General features: G+C 44.7%; 1 protein-coding gene across 1 annotated transcript; it reads right to left on the reverse strand.

Annotated features, from left to right (window-relative positions):
- On the reverse strand, nt 1-27,653 carry BAIAP2L1 (BAI1-associated protein 2-like 1). Its single transcript, XM_010153527.1, has 13 exons — nt 27,582-27,653; nt 25,096-25,182; nt 9,860-9,921; nt 9,691-9,762; nt 9,436-9,573; nt 8,027-8,179; nt 7,687-7,854; nt 6,559-6,709; nt 5,525-5,732; nt 5,158-5,235; nt 4,677-4,842; nt 595-635; nt 1-76 (listed from the first exon to the last, which is right to left on the reverse strand). The coding sequence occupies exons 1-13, from the start codon at nt 27,649-27,651 to the stop codon at nt 1-3; spliced, it is 1,470 nt and encodes a 489-aa protein (XP_010151829.1). The 5' UTR covers nt 27,652-27,653.

A 27,653-nucleotide genomic window follows, 5' to 3' on the forward strand; every position in this document is an offset into this window, starting at 1 on the left:
TCACCGGATGACGGGTGCCGATCTGTCGTTTGTTACTGTTGGTCTGAGCTTCACGGTCGCAAAAGGATTTTCTCCGCTGCAGAGAAAGGCAGAGTTACTCAAGGCGTGCTGGGCTACGGGACCGACCTTAAGCCACGCAGCTGCTTCAGCCCAGCCGCTGGAAGGCTGGTAGGGTTTTGGACTGAAAGCCCCTGTCCAACTCTGAGTTTAACTTGAATTCCCAAAACAAGCATGTGAAGGCTCAGCTTTGCACTGATCCAAAACCTGGGCCCCGTTAGGTCTGGGCTTTTTTTAAAGACAGTTCCCAGTCTTCAAAGAGTTTTGGTTTTAAGCACCAAAGACAGTGTAAATGCTATTCTCTGTCCCACTGCTGGAGAAACACTCTCCTGAGCAGGGCCTGTGCACTGATGCCATTTGATACCGCTCCTGAGAGAAATGCGACCAATTTTAGCCATTATGTTTTGCCAGTGTCAAGGAAAGGTCTCAGCAATTCAGGAAATACATCCTTATTTCCCCTCACAATCAATACAATAATAAAAGCCAATGTAAAAATCAGTACTACTACATGAGTGTAAAAAGCTTTAAAAAATATACCTCAGAAAAGGTGGTTTTATGATGCCATTCGTATCAGGTTTCTGTAAGAGAAAGAGACGGTATTTACACGGATGTACAGAAACAAGCTACTCGGGAGCTCGCTGTCCGGCCGCGGACGAGACCCGGCGCTGAAGCCAGTCAGTATAATGATCCTGTTCAGCTGAAGCACAGAGGGGAACTTGTGGAGGAGAGAATTCTCTCAGAACATCAAGATTAGAAAGTTAAACAACAGTGTTAGCGCTATCTGGCTTTTCGTGATGTGTCCATCCTCCCCCTCCCAGGTTTAAGATCCGCGATGGCCTGAGGTCGAGCTGGCATTTGATAGGTTAAACACCAAACAACAGCCATGGACCAGGGGAGAAGGGACAGAACCACTCGCAGCAGGTACACCCGCACGCTGTTCCTGCAGCGCAGTCTGGGACTGCTCCCCGTCAGCAAAACGCCAGCGCGGGGCTCAGCGCAGACGGTGGGTGGGTTTTACGGGCGCAGCCTGCCCTGCCCTCCGGCGGGTGCTGCCCTGCCAGGAGGTCCCGTACCCCGGGGGCGGGGGTGAAACGGAACGCTTGCAGAGCATTACCCTTCGCAAGTGCCATGTCGAAGCCTGGGCAAACAGTTACGTTCTCCTCCACCCCTCACCTCTTAGTAATAATCACACTTAATGGCATATTTGAAACTGCAGGCTAAGTGCAGTGCTTCGGAGGGGTGTCAGGCCAAGTCCCAAGTGACCCTTTGAGCGCACGTTCTTGCATGCAGAAGCAGGAACATGCCGTCACCTTTTATGCCGCAGCTTGACTTGCGCTAATCATTCCGTCTGCAGGGCCGCTTCGGTTTCAGTCCTTAAAGTGTCACTGCTGAACAGGGCTGTGTTCAGGCACACCGCCTGCTGGGGCAGTAGTCCTGGCTACCACGCTCCCTGTACCGGGATGCAGGTGAAGCGAGCGAGCTCGGTTCAGGATCCAGCTCAGCAGGGTTCTTCAGACTTGTGATTCCAGTGAAATTGCTCACCCTACATCAGTTGTCAATGGACTTGGGCCTTAGAATTAGGCCTAATTAATTAGGCCTTAAAATAAATCAGAATGGCTGAATGCCTGAATGCCATGCTACGTGCTAACACCAACCCTCCAAGCTCCATCAAGGCTCTGCTCGTTGCTACTGCTCTGCACAGCACTGCCCTACGGAACGCAGCACGAACAACGGGACTTGTGAGAGCCTCTCCTCATCTTTCCTGCTCAAACCCTGAGCTTTACTTCCCTCTGTATTCTGCAACAAAAAGGAGGTGCCTCAATGAATCATTTCCTGCTTCTGCACAGAAGACCCTGCAGCCTGCTGATCTCACGTATGCACCAGTCTACAGACCCGCCTGGTGCAATGCCAGGCTGGATTCCCGAGCCTCACGCTGCTGTGGGGGCTGGGCACTTGCACAGAAGCGGGAAGGACAAGGAAGCGCTGCATCTTGCCAGAAGAATGAAAGGAAATAGTGACTTCAGAGCACACCACCTGGGCGAAAGCGCAGCGACTCTGCAGTTCTCTCCCTGGTTTGCATGCCAACAGGTGAGAAGACCCATGGGGTCACAGTAGCTGCTATGAGATACGGGGTGCCTCAGCAGGAGTGTTCATCATTTTATACTCCAAAATTCCTGTTTTCTTTTTAATCTTGCTTTCCCTGTGGAAATTTAGAGCCTCAAAATGATGTATTCATTTTCTGCCCCTCAGACGCTAGACGCTTCCATTCTGGCCTCCAAGGAGCACAGACTATTCTAACTGGAGTTCTGCCTGGTCTGTCAGCTGAAGGATCCTCTCGGCTCTTCCGGTCAGTGAGAATGTCCGCCCACAAGCCGTAAGTTTGTTGCTAACACCCCTGAACTGATGCCGCAGGACAACCTTAAGGATGAGGTCCGGCTGAGGGTGGCGGGCCGGTTTCAGCTGGACAGTTCGTTTTGCTCGCAGGAGCTAGGGGGGAGGCCGAGAAGCAGGGAGCCACACCAGAGGCAGCAGCACAGCACGGTCACACCGAGGCCGCTCGGCAGGCTCAGTACTTTTCAGCTCTACACGAAGTCACCTTTTACTTGTCCCAGGGCACAGAACTTGCCATGCTGCTGGCCTGGCGGCTTCCACAGGCTGATCCATCTCTTAACCGCTGCGAACGTGAGAGCTTGGAAGGACAGGCTGATCCACAGCTCGCCACAGACCAGACGAACCAGTGCACGTCACTGCCTCTTTATCCAAAACCGAGACCCACACAGGTGCTTATCTTCATAACGGTTCTAGACCTTCCCAGATCCGTGATTTGAAAGTGACTGAACGCTACAATTTACACCTTCGTTCTTGCTACTCGTTTCAGGCGCCGGAGAAGCTGTGTTCCTCACAGAAACAGGTTGTCCTAGAAACAGCATCTCTGCGCAGGTGCTGTGCTTCCTGCACAGCAGGTTCACTGCCGAGAAATAAACCCACTTCCTCGCATGTGGCGTCGGGTACGCGGCATGCAAATAGACACATGCAACGTCCGACGGTTCTGAAAAACCCATCAGCTAATCTTTCAATAGGAATATTTAGATAAAACCCCCCAAGCCCTTACTAGTCTAGTCTAAATGGGGCAAGAGCTCTGAGAGGAGAGCTCCACAAGTCCCTGTCAAGCCACTTTTACCCTTTTTGTTATGGGAGGCTCAGCTCTGCTCCTAGTTCCATGGGCATTTTAAGGAACACAGGTTTCTCATGGAGAGCACCAGCCTTTTTGCCCCTCCCAGCCAGAGAGCAGATACTTTTTCTTTCCGTTTCTGCCTCTGCAGGAGACAGGCTGGCAGTAGCTGGCAGTGTCTCCCTGCTGTCTGTAGCTGCTCCTCTGAAATCGCTGTAGAGTGGCTCTACAAAGGCAGGAACAAGGGGGGAACATGCCTGGAAGGCCTGTGTGGCTGAACCCCCAGCAGTTTTCCACATTTTTGTACCTGTACAGCTGAGGTGACCTGTTCTCTTAAGAACCAGACACAAGTCTGATGTGATACCAAAGCAGTGTCTTTGAAGACACACTGTTTACTCAGCAAAGAGGATTCATAGAATTTCCTTTCCTCACATTTGTTCAAGTCCTTTCTCCATGACTCTGAAATGCGTAGAACAGTTCAGATTACTTAGAAAGCAAAAGCATCTGTCAGGACAACCCAAAACGTGCTTAGATGTTACACTGATACGCAGAATATTTTAGTCACACTGATAAATAATAAAATATAAGTTTTTTAGCTACTGGCAGCCAACTGTAGGATTCCTGACCTCTGGGGAGTTTGCGATGGTACCTGCGGACGGAACTCTGCATCGTACTCTGGTGCAGTCTCTCAATTTTAGCAGCGACAACCTTGTTTTATATATATAATAACACCAAATTTTTGGCCATTAAAATGTGATCTGGGACTTTCTTCAGAGGCCTCTTGAAGCAAAGGCATCTATCACCATTGGGTACCGCTCAGCAAAACTCTTACTGAAACAAGCAGCAAGGAAGAGACTAGTAATTGCTTAAACTGGTTAGATTCGTCTTCATTCTGAATCCCTCCGAACGGTCTCAGCAGCAGCACTGGCTCTGCACAGCCCCGTGTTCATAAAAGCAGTTCCGTTCAGCTGTCTTTCGCTGAATGCAGACGTTAGTCAGTGTACGTCCCCCAGCAACGTCCACAGAGCCAGCACTGACTTCCACGGGGTTGCGTAAAGCACTCCTGAATCCAGGGTTTATGGTGCTTTCGATCCCCTGCTCCACTATAGCTCGAAAACCACTGAAGATGGTGGATTTCCACATCTTTCTGTGATAATTTATCTTCACGTTGCACAGACTCCATTCCTGAGAAGCTTCCTATGCAGAGGAAGTCTCCTCGTACTCTCAGTTATATTCCTGAACGATTCTCCCTTCCTATTACTGCAGAGGGACTGAAATGCCAAAACCCCACGACACTCCTGAGGAGAGCTGCATGGAACTCCGGCTGCTGCGGACAGCGGGAGTCGCTAAGGTAGGCTACTCCAGGGCCTCACTGCAGAGCTCGGTTAGGCGGGGTAGGAAAAGTGAGCAGGGCAGAACGTTCGGATTCGTGGTGTCGATGACTTACCGGGCCTGCGTTTTCTGCTCTGTCGGTTGGTGTTTTAACGGTGGTACCTTTGGAAGGCTCCGTCCTTTTGTCTGGTTGTGAAGACCCCAGGTAGTCCGGCGGCGGGAGGACCACATCACCTTTTTCCACAAGGTTGACAGAACTAATACTTCGGATTGGCGCAGGGCTGCAGGGCAAACCCAACACTCAGTTCCCGTCACACAACTCCCGTCTTTAGCCCGCGAAAGCAGAGACGCGCGCGGGCTGAAAGCGAAGGCAGGCGCGCAGTCCCGCTGCGGCCAGTGGGGCTCAGTGACAGAGCCGGGGTGAAGCTGGTCCCTGGGTCTCGCGTAGCCATCAACACACGCTCATGGCATCCCGGCATCCCGCTGTCAGCAATTACCGTGCCCCTTACTGAATCACAGAGCGTGAGCAGAAGGACAGCGCTTCTTGTAGGTGTTAGAAAACGGGGGCATTTCTGCGAGTCCCACCCAAAACGTACCTTGGCACTGGCACAAACGCTTTTTCTTCCGCTGGTTCTTCTAGTGGCCTCGTATACGATGACGGAAACCATCCTTTTCTGTAACGGGAGAGTTTCAGTTTATATAAGATCGGGAAGATCTTTCAAAAGACAAGAGTGGACACAAGAGCAGAGTCAATGAACTGAGATTCAGCTTTTGAAGACCCGATTTCTGATGGTGATCAAATTCGTGTACAAAATCTCCTTAAAACAAGTGAAAGGCTCCGAGTGTCCAGGCAACGAGAGCCAGCAAAAAAGGTGGAAAACCACTGACTAACATCTGCTACAAAACCTGATGAGACAGGTTTTTCCGTCATGTTCAGACTGGGTAAGGTGTTGGTTGTCTTACACTTTAGTCGAGTCGTGCTCCCCGTACAGCCAGCCGTCCTTTTCCTCAGCGACAAGGAGCGTGATGAGATCCCCCTGCGCAAAGCTGAGCAGCGTCTTGTTACTTCCAGCAGTATGTGGGAAGATTGTCTTTACTTTTTGCCTTTTCATTATGTTTAGTCCCGTGGCAACAGAAGTTGAACGCGATAAATTGGCATCATCCGAATTCTCTGTCAAAAGACAACAACAACAAAAAAAAAGGTAAAATTAGCCACGTGGTAATGAAGTTGAATACAATCAGCAGTCTGACAGGAAAAAGTAGGTAAAGGAATACTCATGTGCAAAGGCAGTTCTGAGGCTTTGTACTGCTTTGGTTTCTGCTCAGACACCTCTTAATTACCTGCTGATGTTTCTCACCACCACAAAGTCCTTAACAGCCCGTGCACATGTATTAATGTACCCCCCCCCGTCGCAATACAGTTGAGCCAGCAGACACAGAGTGATGCGAGCTTCAACTTGCCACTTCTTCCCTCTTCGGCATGAAAAACGCTCAATGTAAAAAAGTAAAGTAAAACTCAGTGTATTAGAAACGTAGAAAATGGATCTTAATAGGATTGTACATTTCGAGCAACCGCTGGTTTTGCCCCATGTGCATCCTTCTTCGTGCCCTGCTCCAGGCCCCGAGAGGAAACCAGGGCAAGACTGCAGCAGCAGCTTACGCTGACTGTGTGCACTCACACACCCACGCAGACCTGCCTCGCGGGACGACAGACCGTGTGCTTCTGAGCAGAGGGGGAGTCTGGAGAGCAGCCGAGCCGGGTTCATCAGGGACACACAGAGTGATTCAAATAGAATCCACCTATCCTGACCTGCATTTTACGGCAAACAGTTCTCACAGCACACGTCTCCTGTCAGGTAGCTTACGTAACTACTCTGCACGGAGCTTCCAGAGGCCGCTCCTCTGCACGTCCTGGCACTGACTTCTCCGTGCTCAAGCCCTGAGGTAACTCTGACCACGGTCACGCGTCACGGAGGTCGTCTGCAGCAGCGACTCACCTGCCGCGCTGTTCGGTTTGTCAGAAGATGTCTTGGGGACCGCTGCCGGGTTGTTGAACATATCCACTAGCGGGCTAGTGTACGCCCTGCCTGCGGGAGCGGGGGGCACCTTTGATGCGTTTTCATGATGAGCATAGAAGTCACTTCCAATCTGGGATCACAAGAACAAGCGTCACAACACGGAGAAGACAGTGACAGTTTACTTGCAGCGTTAAGTTCTAGAAAGCAGTGCTTAGATGTTCCCAAATGCTACATATTAAGACTCATCAGAAAGTCCTCATCTTCCTAAGAGATTGCTGACAGAATAATCTGTAAGAGGCTTCTGCCCCTCGATAAACGTTTGTTAGTGGGACTGCTACGATAACCCTTCTCCCCATTAATAGCAGTTACACCTAGAAAATCTCCAGGGTTTTTTTTTACTAGTATCACGTAGAGATTCAACAAGTAATGGTGACACAACATTTAAATAGGTAGAATTTAACCTGTACTCCAATATGCTAATGAGGAAGGGAGGAAGGAAGAGGGAAAGAAAATAAAAAATAACATTTTGTTTAAGTTTATATTGATCTGAGCATAGAATTACTATTACTTAGAGATAAGAACGTAGGAAAAGGAACAGGTAGAACAAAAGTAGTTCTGCGGCTGGGCTCTGCACCTGAGCACTGTGCCTTCTCTGTGTACTAACTGGGTATTTTTCTAGTAGCAGAGTTTCAGCTTAAGGATTTTGCTTTCATACCCAGCCCTGCTATATCACACAGTCACAGAATCACAGAGTGGTTTGGGTTGGAAAGGACCTTAAAGATCATCTAGCTCCAACCCCCCTGCCATGGGCAGGGACACCTTCCACTAGACCAGGTTGCTCCAAGCCTCATCCAGCCTGGCCTTGGACACTCCCAGGGATGGGGCATCCACAGCTTCTCTGGGCAACCTGTCCCAGTGCTCCCCACCCTCTCCGTGAGGAACTTCTTCCTGATATCCAATCTAAACCTCCCCACTTTCAATTTAAACCCGTTACCCCGTGTTCTGTCAAGACACTGTAGACTCGATCGCAAGTGCTCAGGTACCCAAGAAGCTGGTGAAGCCACTTTACCCTCATCTGAGAGAACCTGTAGCCAAAGAAGAACTTACCATGGTATTTCTCTCTATCATGGGCGAAGGCTGCGGAGTCCCTGATACTGGGGTGGAGCTCGGTGTCCTTATTTCGTCTATCATCATTCTGACTTTCTCAGGCACTTTGGTGGCATCGCTACAGATTTCCTGCCACCCAGGCAGCTTGGATTTTAGGAAGTCCGCACACTGCATCCAAGTTTAAAAGGTACTTGTCAAAGATACACTTTCTCATAAAATGGCACAGACCTACTTGCTAGTTTTCATGATACCAAAACACACCAGCAGAATGGAAGTCTCTTCAGAGACTCTATCATTCGACCTCAGGAGTGTCTTTGCTCTTTACACTCGTGCCACTGACCTGAATGTGATAGAAGTGCATGTGCTGGGTAAAGCTGCAGTGCTTGTCAACCAGGAAACAGAATCTCCTTTTTTCCTCAAGGAGAGCTTCTCTGCAGCCCTCCGCGATGAACCGCTGAATGTCGCTCTGGCGAGAGCTCACCGTTTCCAAGTACTGCGGGGGGAGGAGAGAACAGTTACAGGCAGCCTCTGGGTGTTCTCCATACTGTGTCCAACTCCTGAAGCCAGCTCCGACAGCCTGCCGCAGAGCTCCCACAGGCAGCGTGGGGTCGGGTGGCTTTACACCCAAGTCTTCTCGTGCCACACCCCACTACCCCCATCTCAGCCAGGGCAGGGTGTCCTCTCCTTACAGACACCCCTGAGGGGCTGGGGGAAGTGAAGCCCAACGAGGAGCAGACTGTTGGCCTCTACATCCAACGCTGCAGTAGAACAGGCCGTCAAAGCAGCAGCGGTGCTGAGCCATTTGAAGGCCACAGGCGCTCTCCGCAGCCCTGTACCTTCACCCGACTCTCACAGCCTGCGATGAATCCCAGCGTCATTTGAGAGAGGGAAAAAACAGTTACTGAAAAAACTAAACTGTATTCGTCTGAGGTTATGAGAATTCATGCTGAAACCGTGATTAAATGCTAACCCTTGACTTCTCAGTCCAGTACCTTAACAGCAAACCAACCCCTCAACCCTGGTAGGAAGAGACAGGTTGTAAGGAATGGGTGCCAGTACTATTTATGCTCACTGCTCCGTGTTACAAACAAGGCTTTCTTGGGAAAGAAAATTAAATTAGAAAAAATACAGAGGGAAAAAAAAAAATATATAAGCTACCACGAAATCACAGTATCAAAGACAAGTATTTTGAGAGACACATGACAACCGCACTGTGACTTACCAGCCGGTTTCTTTTCGTTGCCTTGCCATTTCTTATTTCGCCTGAAGATGGCGATGCTGGTTTAGGATCAGTACACGGTAATGCCAGAAGTTGGCATTTGGCTACTTTGGGAAATGAATTTATAGCAAGTTACTACCGACTCTGCCTAGCATAGCTGCCTGCCCGCGTAAACCTCTGCATCAAGGTGCAGTTACAGAGGTACTTTGAAGGAAAACCAAAAGAAAATCAAGCAGCAGTCAAGGGAGGAAAGCTAGAAAGGGAAGGAGGGGTGTCTGTACAGCAGAGCAGCCCAGAGCTTCATTGCAACTGCAGTACATGCTCGGGGGGGCTTTAACACAAGCCAGCCAAAACCTCGTGTCTGCAGAGTTTAACTGTTGCCAAACAACCCGCAGAGGAGTTGCGTGCGGTCACCAGTAACACTGCCGTAAGCTTCGGAAGTCCAGTTTCAAACACTCGTGACCTGCAACAGCACAACGTTTTCTTCTCACCAGTTCTCACACAAAGAAAGACACAAATAAGAGACTGACCTCCATTTCTTTATGCTCGTACTTCATTACATTTCGTGCTCCTTGGCTTTTCCTTCTGATCTTTTTCAGCTCAGCCTGAGACTTCTCTAAAGAATCTAATTTGCTTCTGTGTTCGGTTTGGTACCTCTTTAAAGTCGCCTGCAATCAAAGCATTTAAACATCTCATGATGCACTCAGCCACGGAACTGGGTAAGTGGCTAAAAAGCACTAGGATTAGGAATAGATAAATACGACTTCAGAACTGAAGGTACTTACATTCATGTATTTTACATCCAGGTCTGTTTTCTTCTCCAGTTCAGATATGATTTCTTTATGAAACTTTTTGAACTTTAAAAGCAAATGAATAAAGGGTTATTAAAAGTTGGCAGAAGTAGTTTACAATTTTAAAAGGAAGATAAATTTATAAAGAAACTGTTTAACTTACACTCTCCTCTAGACTGTCATTAAGTTTCTTGTGTGTTCTTGAAATTTCTATGAGAACTTGGCCTGTTGGTAAACATACAGCTGGATTTGTTTCTTTCACAGAGTTCTGAAGGTACTTAACAAAGGGCAGTAATAACATATATTCAACTACGGTATTGATTAACAAGAATATATTTAAGAGGGATAGGGAATTTCTTGCTCTAGCTCATCACAGCAGTTTAAATAAGTAACTAGCTAGAACTGGCCACAAACAGACCAAGCAGCTCCTAAGTGATAGAAGAATAATTAATCATACATTATTATGCAAAAGAGACATGGAATGCCAGACAAAATAAATACTTCCTTCTCTCCAGAGCAGCTCATATTGATTTAGTAACAGCCTCTTCTCTTGCCAAGTCAGACAACAGCACACAAGACTAGAGACAGGCGTTACTGTCCCAAGAGCTGCTCTCCATTTTGCAGTCTGAACGTTGAACTTCAGTGTTTATTAACTAACTGCACCTTCAGCGTTACCCTGGTAACCTTTCGCATTCATTCACAGCACTCCTGCTAAACCAGATCTGGTACGTGCACCCATAGTTTCCCGTGCTGTTCTATCCGTGATTACAGCCCGACTGGCAGCAGGAGCTAACAGCCAAGCAGCAGCACATCTCTCAGCATCCTCTCAACAGCTCCTAAACCCGCCTGGACGCTCTGCTCCCTTCCAGCACAGAGTTACACAGCTCACTCTCAGCCACCAGCAGCTGAAAGCTGCACTGTTTCCTAGCGCTGCAGGAGGATGTAGAGGGAAAACACCCCAATCCTTTGGGTGTGGTTCTGTGTGCAAACCAAGGTAAACTGTGTGGCTGCGGTCCTGCCCTGTACGCAGACAGCCACATCATCCGCTCTGGGTACAGATGGCCACATCATCCCGCTCCCTCCCTCACGCGGGCACTGACACACCGAGCGTGTGCCAGCCTTGCCTGGGAGGCTGCAACATCCTGCCGAGGAGAGTCGTTGAAGGTGTGTGCCACCCAGTCAGAGCTGCAGAGAGTTACCAGGTCTCAGCCAGAGGCCTGAACGAGGTGCTGGGGCCGCGACCAGAATCCCAGTCTGGTCAGCTAAAGCCGAAAGGCTCAACCAGAGACATACTCCACTGGCATTCCGTTTCCGTGGCAAGAACAGCAGGCTCAGTTCCACAGCTGGTCTGCTGGCATGCCTCCTCCAGTAATCCATCTGTTCCTCAGGCAGCCTTGCAGCTCTCCCACCGCGAGCGCGTGCCGTTCAGGTGCCCGCAGGATTAAACCCGCAGCAGCACTCGTGCTGAGGTACGGCCAGGCCTTGCAAGGCTGCACACAAACCTGTAGTTGTGGTGACACGCCACTGGCAGTCACTGGCTGGGACTGCTCCGTGTGTCCCCTCCTCCTCTTAGTCAGCAAGGACTTTGCATCCTATAATGCTTCAGATCCTTCAGGTGCACACAAAGGCTCCAAAGAGAAGGGTGCTGTATTATTTTTTTCACATACACATCTAAAAATCCCCTCCTGAGTCCTCCCGTACAGCCTACGGAGCGCTACGCTTTTTTGTTTGTATTTAAAGCTGCTGGTGACCACAGAAATAAACACTCTGGGAAGTGAGAGGTGCCACAGTAGTAAGTTGCTCATATGCAACAGACAAGTACATACAATGAGGTTCCACAGGCGCTTGGAGTAAGAGAGGTGAGTAAGGCACCTGGTTATTTTAAGGCTGTAGAAGTGAATGCACTTTAGTCCACAGTGCGTGTTTCACCAAACTCGACTGAAAAGATACTTTAGACTGCAAGGGGCTTTTAAACTTAGAAGAGTTTTGTAAACATTATCTGCAACTTAAAAAGGAAAATAGTCCTAAATAAGGAAAAAATAAGCAACAAAATTACAAAGTCTGTTTGGTTCTAAACACGTGACTAGAAAGCTGCTTAAGAAGTTGCAGAAACGGAGGGCGAGTGTTGAAGCGGCCCTCAAAATAACTGCCCTTATAGATTTTTGTTCTTTTTAAAATGAACTTATTCTCCCTCTTTGTAAAAAGGACGTTCCGAGAACCTGCTGCCAAGGCAGCACACTTAGCTAATACTTGGCAGCGCTAACGCAGCCAACCCTCGCGTTCCAAGCACCGACAGCCGTCCAACAACGTCGGGTATTGACTCGGCTCCCGCGCCGCACCCCCCCCCCCCCCTCCCCCCCCCCCCCCCCCCCCCCTCCCCTGCCACCGCAGGGCGAGCGCTCCATAAAACCACCCATTCACCTGGTGCGGCAAGAATGGAAAACCTGACGCTCGGAGGTTGTTATTTTTGTCTCACACGGCACTTGAACCGTCGTCAGGCTCCAAGTGCTTCGTCAGGAACGGGGGGTTTTCATCTTTATTACACAGAACACTGCCCAAACAGGTCCTGAAATGAGAACCTGCCACCGCAGGGCGAGCGCTCCATAAAACCACCCATTCACCTGGTGCGGCAAGAATGGAAAACCTGACGCTCGGAGGTTGTTATTTTTGTCTCACACGGCACTTGAACCGTCGTCAGGCTCCAAGTGCTTCGTCAGGAACGGGGGGTTTTCATCTTTATTACACAGAACACTGCCCAAACAGGTCCTGAAATGAGAACTTTAAAACGACACTTCTTTCTAAATGGTTTGTGCTGGATTATTTTACTAGTTTATTTTAGAGTGTTCTAGAGCCTTTTGAAATAGTATTTTTAGCTATCAGTGCCTGTATCCCTACTTGCACCTTCTTTTTCTCTCAGCCCAAGGCTCCGTGTATCCCGTGCATCGGGCAAAAGCCCTTTTACGCTGGCACCTCCTGACTGCCACCGGGCATCACAGGCACTGGCTCCCCCATTTCATTTCCTCTCTCATGTTCTGAATCAACATTTTGAAAAGAAACCATAGTAAGCACACCCTGACCTATTAAGATTTAAATTCCAGTTTAAATTTACATCAGATTCTGCACTTGGAAGACACAGAGAACATTTCTGAAGTGAACATACACCACGGCCTTTTATTGCCAGTTTAAGATAACGGGTTAGCCACATTTTGATGTCCCTCCCGCGTAAGGTTTACACAGGGAGACAAGTTTTTGTAGAAGATTAATTCAGGAAAGGCAGAACAACCTCTAGCCCACATGCAACAGCGTCCATGTGGAAGGGAAATGGAGCAACTTCAATACAGGTTTTTAATTACAACGGTGAATTATAGAATAGATCGGAAACATGGCCATCATCAGGAGCGCCGAGTTCCAGGGTAAACTGATTTGAGTTCCAAACAGGTTCCCTGCCCAGGGAGGAAGTTCTTTTAAGCTGAAAATTCAGGATTTTATGGCCTATTTTCAGGCTTAGCCAGGGCTGTTTGTTGTATCTGTATTTTCTACTGAGAAATTAAGACAAACTAGAACTCTATTAATGCTGTTGGTTTTCTTCCCTAAAAAATAAGAAAAACCCCCAAATGCCTAGCCCACGACATGTGACAGTTATTTCTCCACGTGCAGCATCCCACGGGCAAGCCGGCACCCTTCGGAGGCTGTCTTCAGAGTGGGTGGAAAGGAGGGAAAGCAATTTCTGACCGAAACACTCGCTGCAAGGCCAGAACACGGGACCTGCGCAGCAGTTACGCTTCAGCCTCGCCGATCGCACTGCGTGACTGTCCTGGTTCGTTACCTTTTTATGTTGACTGTTCTTACGAATAGACAGCTAGAAAATTGAAGTGAGACAAAATAGAACTCAATCGATAGAATTCTGCCATAGAAAAATATTAGCAGCTACCAACAAAATCAGTTAAACTTTAAAAATATGAAATAGCTATATTAAAATCATTGTAAGTATTAATTGCATCACTTTACTTAAATATACTTCCATTTTGTTTTATTTAAAGGAGATTGCTCTTGAAAAAAATTCAAGTCTCTGAATAGAGAGACTTGCTTAGATACCTGGGAATAGACAAAGTGCTTAATTATATCACTCGTTTATCTCCTGTTGTCCTCTTTTGCATTCAGGGCAGTCTAGTAACCTCATGTCTTAGGGAGGACACCACGTAGTTACGTACGTTGAACGAGAGCGAAAGGCTGCGACAAAGCTACGCTTGGAGACGACATAGTTCAGGTGTACTATGAGATGCCATTTCTGTCCACATGCTCTGTTATGCAGGTTACCCTCTGCCCAGAAGTGTTTAGTGACAAGGGAAAGTTAGGAACAAAGTCCTTTGAGGCCAGCAGCCCCCGCAAGGTAGCAACTCAGAAAGTTTCACAGGAATATAGTATAACAAGGCAGTACGACTGAACAAAGCATCCGTTAAGCCTCAAACGTGTTAAATTTATCATTCTTTCAAAGGAAGGGTTTAGTGCAGAAAGATTTAGCTGTGCGACAGATGCTTTAAGGAAGGCAAAAGCCTTAATGGAATTTAAAGTGAAAGAATAAAAACATAAAGCAGGACAAAGTAACGTAAAACTTCCTAAGCTCTAACTGTACTTTGCTTCTAATGCAATTTCTCCACAACACTAAAACGCAGCCCCGCAGCCTGCAGAGTTAATACTGCCACGTACATAAATCAACAGGTCGAGGTCAGGCCTGCCTTTCCGTACTGCATGAGCGAACACCAAGTAGGAAGCAAGGAGTAAATCTCTGCAGTTCTATTAGAACGGCACTGACACACGATCATTCCGTGCCCTTTGCCGAAGGTGACTGCAGGAGGTGAAGGGGAAGAATAAAAAGATTAAAACCTACAAGAAGGAAAAGGGGAAGATATTTCCAGAACATAATCAAGTATCTTAAGTCCACAGTACACGCCAGACGTGGTGCCCTAAAGCAGCACCTCTGAGTAAGTTCTGTTGTGCTAGAAGACAGAGGCAGAGAGAGCTAAACATCCTCAATTTTTATTTTAAAATACGCAGAGTTCTCACTAGGGCTGTGAACAACAGGTATGTTTGTGATAGAACAAGCCAACGAGTTAATTTAAAACAGATTAAACACAGGTTAAAGGAGGGAGAAAGCCTCCAGGAGACAACGGCTGAAGTCAGCGTGTTCAGGCTCCAGCCCTTCTCCTTCTCACAGGGCTTCGCTGCCTGTGTTCCACATATGGCTTCCTAGTAAAAAACCACGCTCTAGCCCATGCGCGAGTTTTATGTATGTTTGACCAAGGTCAAAACTTCACCTGCTTGAAGTTAAAAATAAGAAAAAGGTAAAAAACGCACTACAACCTCTGTTTTTATGCAGTCAAATAATTTCTTTCCAGCCACACCATAGCCAACTACTTTAAGAGGAGCCCACAGCTGTTTTAATACGCAGAGACTACTTTCTAGGTACCACACACTTTCTTCTCTTGGAAGGAAAGGACCTTTTACCATTTTACCTTTACAACAAATGCTGTGTACGCCAAGTTCCATGTTTCCCAAAATATTTGCTTTATTTTGCTATGTACATATTTGTATGTACACACAAGTATCCCTCTCGCCGACAGCCTGCTCGCCCTGCACCAGAGCCAAATAGCATAGGGGGAGGAACCAGCGAACAAAGGTGGCCAGGAGCAGGCTGCCACTGCTCTTTTCCCTCGCTCACTCTCTCCTAGCCAGCGGCTTTTTTCCTCTCCGCTGCCCCTGCTCTTTTCCCTCGCTCACTCCCTCCTAGCCAGCGGCTTGGACCCAGCCGGGCACACGCAGCCCACTGGGTCACTGCACTGGTGGTGACGGCCCCACCGTGCCTACCACCTCCTCAGGGACCTCCGTCCTCCAGTCACACGCTTACAAGGTGATGGCTGGGATTTTACCCAAAATTAATTTCTATCTCTAAAGGGAAACCCAGAAAGCCTACCCACCAATTCTCAGCAGCTTGGCCATATACACACACGCGGCAGTACGCTCCTTAGCGCTTCCCCTCTCAGCAGATTACACATTGCTCTCAGCGTGAGGAACACAAGCAAAGCAGCCTGATGATCGCGTGAAAGAAAACAGTGTAAGGCTGCAGAATGCAGTACTTCCCCCAGTATACTATGATTTTGCTTGAAGTCTTTGGAATATGTAGGTATTAAAAGATACAAGAAATTGCTCAGCTCTTTATACCTCAGAAACTCAATGACTTCCATATTCAGTTAAACCCATGGATCAAGTCGCTTTTAAAATATAGTTTACTTAAACTAAAATTAATGCCAAATTCTTTCAGCTTGACACAAGTGATTTTATGAAGTCCTACAGAACTCACACCAGGTGCTGCACACTACACAGCGGGCAGGGCACTGTTCATAAATCAGGTATTCCCACATAACACCTCACAAAAGCGGATACTTCCGGGATTATCAAGACCATTACAATTTCCAGTGACTCTGAGTTTGTTCTTGGTGTGATGCTTCTATTTCACAATTTTAAACAGAACAAAAATCTTAGCTTACATTACATTTTAAAGAGGAATGTCACTTTATTATACTTCCAGCGAAGTTCAGTCTGCCAGTCTAATCCCTCTCTCCCCCCCAAGCGATTTTGATCTCTTAGTCAAAAAAAATTCAGATTAGAATTTTTCTAAACCTACTATATCATTGAAAGATGTTAATTAGCATGAAATACTCATCTAGTTTCAGATTATTGGTAAGCATAGTGACAACATTTTAATGTTAAGAAAAGGGAAGGAAAAGCATGTGCTACATAAATAATGCATGAAAAACAGCAAACTTGTTTTTCCACCTGTTCCTCCACTACTAATACACATGAAGACTGCTGCAGGCAGTTTTTTAACCCAAACAGATAAAACCACAACATACTAAAGTATGTATGTCGGAGGCAGATCTTCCATAGAGCCCTGACAGCCTTACATACAATAGCTTTTCATGCTTGAGCTGCAGTGGCGTTAAACACGTGACTGTAATCCTTACAGAAGTCAGGTGCAAAGAAAGGAAGTTACAGGACAAGCACAAGCCTGAACTTGCCTGTATGAAGCCCTGCTGGTTCTCTGCAGAGTATTTAGGGAAGATCCTACAACAGAGCTAATCTCTAGGTTTCGTCAGGACTGCCACAAACAGATCATGCTAAACAGGAAAACCAGAAGTTCTTTATGGGTTTCCAGTACTAGAGAGGATAAATATTTAGGTTATAATAATAAATGTTACATGAAATTCAATAAAATGCAAGGAAGCACTGTGATTTCTATTAATTATTTAGAACTACCATCAAGTTTCCCAGTCTTAGCAGCATCCAAAAAAATTCACACCCAAATTGAACCAAAATATTTGATGAAAGTCTAAGAAGTCCAAGACAACTGTTTTTCAGTTGTTCCCCTCACCACAAACGTTAAAGACATCTAAAGTGATACTGGACTTGCTTTGGTTAGAAACAATTCAGCAGTAAGAGCTGACCTTACATACAAAACGCAGTTAGTCCTTCCGCTAACGGAGCCACAAGGCAGTCACATATATGATGTCCTTTTCTTCACACTGTGGTCATTTACTTTCCATTTTCTATCTATTTCTCTCACCGAGAAGACAACTAAGTCCATTTTCTCTACCCCGCTCTCAGGCTACCTTCTTCGCCCACAGACATCCCGGGGTGGCGGTGGTGAAGCACCGTGATCGCTGAGGCCTCCTGCCTGCGGTACCAGCCCAACACCTTCTGGTCGTACCACGTCTGGGTAAGTTCAAAGAGCCGCCGTGCACGCAGAACGCCTGCGCTCTCACTTCCGTGTCCAGACAGACACTAGCCACACTCTAGAAAGCACCGCACATACGCACAGGTGAAGTGTGGGGCAACCTGTCCAGGGTTCCACTGCAAGATGGAAGATGTCTTCCCCATGCATGAGACTCGTGAAATTTAACTGTCCCGATACAGTCAGAAAAAAACCTTTAAGAATGTCCTTTGTGGTATTTTCTCTACTCTCTCAGGCCTTTAAGGCATAGCATGAAGATACCAGGTGAGTACACGCTTACTGCAGGTGTTTTAATATCTAATTTTTCCCTCAAGGGTGTGTGGTCACATGTATCATTATGGATGTTCTGTGCTAAACTCCAGAGTCATGGTACCCACGTGGGTGTGCTTACACACACACAGGTCCAAAGGCACACACTGGTGTCACGGCCGTATCACAAGGAACAACACTGCCAGTGCTACCTAGAACTGTTCACCACCCCGAGAAAACCAGCGCTGGACCCTGTGAGGGTGTTATGGCCGTATCTTAGCACTGACTGAACCCAGCAGAACCACCTTCAGTTTACAGGTTGCTGTAAGAAAGAAAAAAAAAAGGCAAAAGAATACTGAAATTGACTCAGAGATATGACCAATTATCCAGAATTTAATCTGAAAAAAATAACTGGAAAGGTATCGCTGAAGTCTTATGAATACCTATCTTTTTTTCCCCATGGTGCTAGTATTCCGCAACATCAATGCCCTGCAATTGTCCCCCAGGAGCTGTGTGTATTTTTGTGTTCTGTTCATCACTTTAGCCACTTCTAGAACCAGCAAATATGCACCTTATCTGGAATTCTTCCCAACGGAGTTACAACATACTGTGTACAGAACAAACTTCTACTGGGGGGTAATCTTGTAAGAACGAGCTGCAATATCCTTCTTTAAGCATTACATCCTTATCTTGAATAACAAACCCACCTCTTGTTCACTTGTTGGTAGGATCATTTCTGTTTTATATTTTAGCAGGGAAAGATTACAGAACTTAAAACAACCACCACCAAAAATCTAAGCTAATGACGGTTCAGCTTCATTGTATGATGCCGCCCCATCACTCGCTGTCCAGGACATGTTTTGCAGCAACCCTCTTCACTGATTATTTATTGCTTTATGATTTTTGTTTGTTAATAATGGTTCAGGATGTCAACGTGCTAACAGGTTTCTCTTGCCCTTCTTTTTGCTTTATTAATAGCACAAAGCCACGTATTCTCCACTGTTCACAAACACTGACTTGCAGGAACTTTTGCCAGGCCATTGGCAGGGCACACACGAATATCTGAGTAGTTAATTTATAAATCGGTGACTGTGTACAGCTTCAAATAGCTCTGCAATACATGGTCAAGCTAATTAATAGATGTGGAGTTACGCTGGTTCATATTTAGGAAACTAAGACTGAGGTTTTTCTTTCTTCTAGCAGACTAATCAAAAGTTTTCATGCAGAATATTGCGTATCAAAAGCTACAGTAGGGATTCTAGAAAAAGAAGTCTGTCAATATGATTTTTTGGCTCACTTTAAACTTATAAATGGCCTTGAAAAGTAGAGCTATGTATAGCAGGAAGCTTCCACTAACGCAGTTACTGTTTTCATCAGTAGAGAAGTATCAAGAAAGGCTGGCTCATCTCCTCCTGGCTTTCTTACAGATCAGAGGTTTATACAGCACAAACCCAAAACGTTGTTATAAAAATCAGAAGGTACAAAACCTCACTCCTGAGGAAAAAAAACCAAACCCACACAGCTACTTGTATTTCCTTTTCAAGATAGCTCTCTGATTACTTTCCTTTTAGAGGAAGAGAAAGGAGTGGCTACTTCCAATGCAACTTCATTATACATAGAGTGGAGGAGTGTTTTATTAATGCTCTGCAGAAGCAGCTGGCCCGACATACTACCTACTTAAACTGCAGCCTCAAAGCTCATTTCCCACAAGTTTCCACCAGCCGAGGTGCTGAAGGGGGTCTGTAGTTGCTGGCACACTTCACTTGCCTTTCTCTCCAACATAACCTACGCCGAAGCAGAATGTTTCTGCTACACAAGAGACGACGCTGATGCGGTGAGATGGGACAAGGTGACAGATCTCTAGTTAAATGAGCTGGTGGAGGGAAGGGTGCTGGGTGTCATCTTTCTAAGACAAGCGAAATAGGATTCCAGCTGAGAGGGTCAATTTATATGCCAAAGTAAGCCGACAACTCTGTCCTCCCTTTTCAATTTTTTTAATTGAAGTGCAACAAGCTACCTTCATCCTAAATGATGGAGTTTTCTCTTTTTCTGCTTGGCTTTCCTACCAGTGAGAGGGACACTTAAGTGTCGTATCACAGAAGCAGCAGGAGAGCTGTAGCCTTGAGAAGTACCCGTTCATGTGGCAATTTTGCTCATTAATCAGAAAGAAAATAGACCTTGTTTTGAAAAGCAAATACTTGCAAGGGAAGTGTTTTAAAAAGGTATTATTGCTTAACATTACAGTCTGATTAGAAATTTTTCAGCAAGGAGATATGTTTTTAGCAAAATAAGAGTTTTCCAATTCAGTTACAACGATTTTTTCTACAGGAGTTGACCTCACAGTTTCTGATACAGAAAAACCTCTCATTTCAGCACACCAGAATGAGGGGAAAGAGAAAACTCCACAGGGTTTCTCTTAGTTACAAATGTAAAATGAAGGGGTTATCACGGGGGAAAAAAATCAGATAGGACTCGAGATTGAGCTTCACACTCTTAATTACATTCATATTAATTTTCAATTTTAATGAAATTGTTAGCTTGCTTTAAAAGCAGCTAGAAAACAGTTGCCAAAGGACCTCTATGATCTGTTAGCTGTTACTAAGGAGCTCTAACTTACTAGCTTACACGTACAGGTTCGTAAGAAATGCTAACTACTGGGTAAATGGCAGGCCTATTCAGGAATCATTAGCTTACTCCTCTCTTAACTGACCAACGGTTTATCAGCCTTGACTCAAACCAACTTGCACTGATCCCAGCAACGACAGGCATTTGGCTCACTGCCGAGAGGTGTAAGGGCTCCCAGAGGGCGGCAATGTGCCTGCGGAGAACCCATCCCCAGTTATTCATAGCACAGTGTTACTGTCCTTACTACGGGTATCGCTGTGCCGCTTCACAGCTGAGTATGCATTTCAGAAAGCAGGACAAAGTTGTGGAGACCTTTAGAATGACACAACTTCACAAGCAAACCTGCATTTTGTGAATATCTTCAACTATGGTCTTTTAGACCTGAAGAACAGTCCGTCCTTTCATACACGAGGAGAATACCAAGCTCAGGGCTCATCCTCTGTCAGGCAAGAACTCCCCTTACTATGCACACTGTTAGAAGTTTGGGGGGTTTTTTTCTCCCCGTCTTGTGACTACGACAGCACAGGGCAATATTTTAGTCCAATACCTGCTTCCATGGATTACCTGCAGAAACCAGAAAATTTCTCCTGAGAAGAACCCAAATTTTTCCTAATCCTTACCTGTCAGACTGTAGATCAGCCTAAGCTTTTGCACACCTGTTTCCAGACAGGTTTCAACAGAATGAGACTATGAAAAAAAAACCCCAAACCTATAACACAAAGTAATCTTTAAATAAATTATCAGTCTTTGTTAGTTTAGAGAGGAGATTTTGTCTTCCCCAATTTTCCTTTTATCACGCTGAACTTTGGCATTATAGTTCCATTGGTCAAGACCATGCAATGTAGTGTTTTTCTTACAACTGGGCTTTTTACAGTTTGACAAGCAAGGAATAGTTTACAGTTAGTTCTTGAGCAATAAGCACCAGGTATGGGCCCATAGTATAATTGTGGGTGACTGCTGTAAACACTGTTGCCATCCAAACAAACCAACTGGGACTTTAAACCCCAAGATAATAAGTGAGTTGTAGTTACAATAACTGGCAGGTGCCAAAGAAGATAGCTGGGAAGATATGATAAGTAGTATTAAATGAACAGGAAATAACTTCCCGATTCCTTGAGCAAGTGAAGGCTACAATCGTGTTATGAATGCAGTATATTCTTCTACTTCAACTTACTCATATTAGGTTATTCTGTATTAATTCAGTGAGCCTCAACCAGACTTGAAAGATACAGCTACTTAGTACAAAAGCTCTGCATCAGCTGGAATATCCAGATTTCCATTTCATTCTCGTTTCCCTCTTCTGCTCCCATCTCATTTGGCAGAACAACACAATTCCTGGCATTTTTACTTGATTCTTTTTTCCCTTCTATGCATTTTACCCTCTACTTCAAAAGATTTTCTTTCGTATTTCTTTTCCATTTCGGTTTTTACACTGCCATGGGATTGGTATCCATTTTACTTTCTCATTACATGAAGACCATGTTCTGTGTTTCCTTAGAAGGAAAGGCTGACTGTGTTTTTGATACAAATCTTTGGATCACACTTGGCAGTAAACATACTCTAGGTCACCCGGCAGGTTTGGGTTTGAAGTGTAGAATGACTCAGTGCAATGTTCCAGTAAGGATTCTTCTTAAATTCTATTCTATTACCCATCTGAGCAGTGTTGTCCTTTTGTAATTAAGTGTAAGAAGATTTATGCAACATGACTGAATTTAGAGTAATCTAAATCTAATTAAGTATCTGCCACCGCTGAAGGTGCAACAAGAGAGACCTGAAGCCTTGGTTCCTGCCTTATTCCCCTGTCCACTATCCAGGCATTTGATTTTAGTATGAACAGTATCTGCAAAAGTTACAGCTCGATACGCTACTGCGGGAAACAGGAGAAGAGGGCAATCTTCTTCTAACACCTTCTTCTACAGCCAAGAAGTACCTGGTGGCTGATGGGGGAAGCACAGCGCTGGTGGAGGAGGCACCTACATTCAAGATGAGTCAGAGATAATTAGCTGGCAGATAGGCTTTCCCTTCATTTCTGCTGCAGATGACACCATCAGGCAAAACACACAGCAGGATTCCTGACTACTGTGGAGTCTTGCCATCCGTAAGCCAATTGTGGTTAAACTGGTAAACCATGGAGGGGGGGAGGGGAGCTTGTTTGTTTTTAAACAGATTAGTTTCAAGCATTAAATACTGACTTTGGATGTTTCAATTTTTATTAGTCAGATGAAAACGTTTCTGGTTGTCCAAAGACCTAAGCACTGGACATCCAGCCCACAGCACCTCCATTTGTGCTCAAATACTGAAGCATTCCAAAACACTTTAGAACCTGGTCATTATTGGTTTATCTGATTCATTGCGAAGAGCCAGGATAACATCTTAAATAATAAAAATATAAGGATCTACTGACATCTGTGGGAATGCTGCTATTGGTTTCAGTTAATACAGGAAGAGGCCTTTTACTATATTTTTAAACAAGTCCGAATGTCAGATTTGAGTACAGATAACAGGCACACAGAATCATGGAAACTGCTCCTCTCTGCTTCTTTGCCAGTCACCTTTAGGCTCTTGCTCTTCTAAGACAAGCTAGTGTGCCAGCTCACCTGATGCTCAAGAGAATACATTCCAGAAAAGCAGTTCACAGGCATGTGAAAACCTAACTGAGGACTACCAACCTTATCTTGGCAAAGATAACAGAAGTAATATGCACGATAGAGCTGCTAGTGGCCAGTAACACGTCCTTTGGCAAGTGTAAAGGAACTCACAGAAGAGAGAATTCCCCCATGGGCTGGGCCTACAGTAACTCTACTACGGTTAACAGGGCCCACAAACGAGCGCATCAGCAGTTTGATCTAGTCTTTACACATCCAATACTGCTCCGCATGCACCTGCATAATTTTAAAATATTAAGTGCAGTAAATTATTTTTTTCTTTTTAGCAGAGAGACTCCTAGAGACAGCTGGGGTGCATTGTATTTCTTTGCTAAACAGTTCAGTATTGTAGCCCAGCTTCAGAACTATTGAGACATCCCATGAAAATGCAAGTGATCCCTCAGACTCCTAACCACATTATCCTACCTTTTCCAATGTTCACTGACATTCCTTACCTCTAAATTAAGTATTCTGGATCTCTTCCAGCAGACTCTGATAGAGTTGCTGTTTTCCCTAAGAAAGGATTTTTCTGCAGTTAACAGTTTACTGAGAAGATGAAGAGAAAGCAGTGTTGGAGCCCTGACTGAAGGAGGCCATGCCTTCTCAATACAGTGTATCTAGAAAAAGATTTACAATTGCAGGGAAGAATTCATAGTTAAACAAAATATTTTCAATCACAATCCTGTGTGGTCCCTAACAACAGGGAGAAAGTTATTTTCAGAATTCATGTCGAGACTACCCAATGATGGTATTTTCAAACAAGCAGAAGATATCCCAGTCATAGGAAGATCAGTAGATTACTTCCATGACCAACTGCTTGACTGTAAAAGTTGTAATCATGCATTTGTTGATATTTTTGTAAGACTCTGCATGGTTATTACATTTAACTTCCTTGCACTTTTGTTCTATAGTTTGAAACCAGCAACTCTGCTTTCTGTAAACAACCTGCAGAACAAACACAGAAAGCGCCCGAACGAGCCCTGTTTGCTTTGTTCTGTTTGCTGTGCTGCCGCTCCCGACTAACACAGACGTTAACACTCACACAGAAGTGGTTTCAGAGCAAATCAAGAATGTATGCGGGCACATGGAATCTACCAGCGGCCACCATTCAAGGAGACCTTCTCCTCAATTCTGCTTCAGCAGAATCATTAAAAACCACATTTACTGAAAACATCCTTTTTAATCAGCTGAACTAACATACTGTTGAGAGTCACAGGAGCAGACACAGGCGAGATCACCGAGTCCTACATTGCCCACAACCAAAAGTTCAGAGACAAGACACCCGACAGAGTTATTTTTGTCAAAAAGCAAATGAAAACTTTAATACACAACAAAAGAAACTGGAACTGCACTGTAACGAGGAAACATTTGTTTAATGTTAGTACCTTATTGAAGTATTTGTAATATTTCTGAAAACAACTTCACTTTTGTACATTGAGCAGTATTGTTTCGATGCTAGCCAAAGAGCTGCAGAAGTAAGTGCTGCTGCTGATCTTTCAGAAATTCAGAAGTTATTTTCAGTAAAGTACAGAACTTGGGTCAATTTTACATTAATATACATGTACTCCACATTTGAGTGCAGTTTATCTTGCAAAAGCTCAATTAGAAAATAAATCTTATTCATCTGAGATCTTCTAGTTATATACTTGACCTAAAACAGTGAAGCAGAACTAAAAGCTTCACAATGGAACTCACCCAAAAACTTGTATTAGTTTAGAACTGCTGTCATATGCTAGGACAGTAGTAATAATTTCATCATTAATCGCTGAACTAAAAGTAAAGCTACACATTTTTCCATATCAATTTATCCTAGAATTACATGAACTTAAAAAGCCCCATGCTTCTGAATGTGCACACAGGAAATACATTCACAAAAGTAAGAAAAAAAAAAAGGTGATTTTGTCAAAACATTGTGTCTTAAAGAAATAATCTATATTAAAGGAATCTAATCCCATCCATCTATGTGTTATTTAAGAGTAAAACACACTGTCTGATCCTTCTTTCTCCACATCTGTTCTGTGAACTGCCAACAGGAAAACAAAAATAAAGTTTATATTTTGAAGTAATTGTAAAAAATGACATTTCACTTACCCAGTTCTTTAGAAACTGGAGAATCAGCTGATATGTCCCCAATCTTTGCAAGGCTATCATAATATGCTCTTCCAGCTACTACCATAGCTGGGGGGGAGAGGAGAAAAAGGGAAAAAAAGTCATGTTAAAAAATAGAAAGTATTTTCCCCCCCTTTTATTGTTTATAGTTCAATTCCAGTTTTACAGGAACCAATAAGCTCTTTACTATATATCACTGAGGTTTCAGTTATTCTCAGTTAATCATTTCCTTGTTATAGCCGATTTGAACAGCAAAGCCAGTTTTGCTGGAACGAACACGGAAACATCAGGATTCAAACTGCAGGGAGGCCGGCAGTGCGGACAGATTACGTAAGTAGTAGATCGACACCTTGCATCTTCACAGTATCTAGAACCGAACTGCACACCACAAAGAAAAGAAACAACAAGGACACACTGCCAAGGTTTTGTCGTGAAAGGCAGTGAAAAATACTTATTGAAGTAAGTCTTCATAAATTTTTGTAGCAGTACATTTTTAACCCGAAGTGGAAGCCAAGCAGCCTCTCCCAGTTGTCTTCAGAATACTTTTTTCTGAGGAATATAATTGGCAATTGCCAGTTACAGTATTTTTAGGTCTGTATCTTAGTTTTTACTAGCAAAGGTGACATCTTTGATTACCTAACAGCATGTTCACTGAGAAGCCTGAAACTCTTCCAAACGAAACACTCTTTGTGAGGCTCTGTTGTGTTAGACGAGTAATTTCTACCTAAGCTGTGTCTCACAGGTGCTCTATATTCAAACTGCCTGAACAGACCAATTGCACTGGTGCTGCTGATGGAGCAGTATGCCACCTGTACACAAAGGATTTATGCCATTCCAACTCTTCCTGTCTAATGCTTTCTCAAGACAATCTTTTATCCTAATACAGGCGCTAAAAAGGAAGTAAGTGTGGGATTTCTCCTGTACTAATCAAGAATTCCACTTGTTCAGTCTCTTCGTCAGTACTACGGCTACTAAATTACTTCTGTAGAAAAGAAGTTTTGATATTTTATCCTCAAAATGTGTAAAAACGCACTGTAGAACTACCAGAAGTTCTTGTAAGTTTTGTGTTTTTGTCAGCCTACTTTGACTTGTTTGGAAAGCTGCCAAGTATTTGTTTAGCAACGGAGTACTTACTCCTTGTTACAGATCTATTTATACCACTTGGAATTTACAGAGACAATATTAACCGTTTATGAGAGCCCCGAAATGAATTTAATGTAATTTCTCAACAGTTGTTGCAACATCGTAAACGTTTATTCATTTGAAATTACGCATTCAGGCTAGATCTGCTTTACTGGCCAGTCTGCAGAGGGCAGCTTGTGAGAACACAATACCTACAGGCCTCTCCGGTGTTGCTGTGCACAGTTACATTGCCAATTACCAAGGACAAATTAGATTAAAAGAGAAGAACCACATCAAAATGTATCAACAGTAAAGCTGAACTCTCAGAAACTGGTATAAAAAAACCACTTGCAGCCAAATGTGAAAACACTTGTTATTACTTCTAGAACTATCTCTAATCCCTGAGGTTTGGCATTAGATAACCCCGCTGTTAATCCATCAGGTAGGCATTGATACAAATAAATCAACATTTCCTATTTTCATCTCCAGCAGGCTTTGGTTTTGTCTTTTTCTCAAGCCTGGTCTAAAATCTGCATGACGAGACATTTCAGTGTCTATTTGGCAATGCCCTATTTGTGCAGTATCCCATTTCTCCGAGGGCTAGATTACATGCAGGGAAAAGATATGCCGCAGCCTCGAGTGAGGCAAAATGAGAGAGATTTCACATTGCTTTAATACCGTATCAAGCAGCTCAACAGGTCTGCAGAGCTGAAAGGGAGCCGGCTATAGCAGGTCCTACAATACAAGTTTTGGGAATCTAGAGCCCGGTCTTGGAAAGCCACTCTGGGATAGTTTCTGTGAAGTCAGTGGTGGAAATAAACAACCACATAAGTTTGAGAGACTCGGCCCTGCGATTCAAATTTATTCCTTCTGATTCTGACTACATTTAAGAGATACCATCAGGTTTGGTACAGATAAGAAAAATTATTCCACTCCTGCAACTCTTGCTCATTCACGTTGTTCTGTTCACAGGATTACGTAGGTAGCGATGTGTATAGGTGAGCAGGAACAGATCCAAGAATGTGAAATATCTTTGGAAGATATTTCCAGGGGGGGAAAAAGAGAACATCTAATTTACATAACAGGTTTTTTCCATTTATGTTATTCTAATGCAGGTTATTTACACTTTATGCTCAGTTTATTTTGCAGTAGCTCTGTGCCTGAGTGTTTGGATAAAGAAAAAAAGAGAGAAGGTCCATATGTTTGGGTGTTTGCACTCCTCCCACCAGTTAAACATATCCAAAGTTCAACTTCGAAATTAAGTTTATACACAACCCTCATGTCTAATATGTATATTTAAATTAAAATTAAACTTTCTTTGTAATGTTAGCAACTAGAAGACTTACCATTAACAGCTTTTTCATAATTCTTCCCCAAATTTATTAAATTCCTCAGTCCTGGATTGAACTGTTCCATAA

Source organism: Eurypyga helias, unplaced genomic scaffold, assembly GCF_000690775.1.
Source record: "Eurypyga helias isolate BGI_N326 unplaced genomic scaffold, ASM69077v1 scaffold13036, whole genome shotgun sequence".
Classification (NCBI taxonomy): domain Eukaryota; kingdom Metazoa; phylum Chordata; class Aves; order Eurypygiformes; family Eurypygidae; genus Eurypyga; species Eurypyga helias.

Bases quoted from the DNA above. Each gene is read 5' to 3' on its own strand.
- BAIAP2L1 (XM_010153527.1), bottom strand. From the start codon at position 27,651: ATGGAACAGTTCAATCCAGGACTGAGGAATTTAATAAATTTGGGGAAG. The intron at 9,574-9,690 runs GTAAGTACCTTC...CTTTGATTGCAG, and splicing joins TGGATGTAAAATACATGAAT to GCGACTTTAAAGAGGTACCA. The intron at 636-4,676 runs GTAAGTCATCGA...TTTCTCTTACAG, and splicing joins GAGCAGAAAACGCAGGCCCG to AAACCTGATACGAATGGCAT.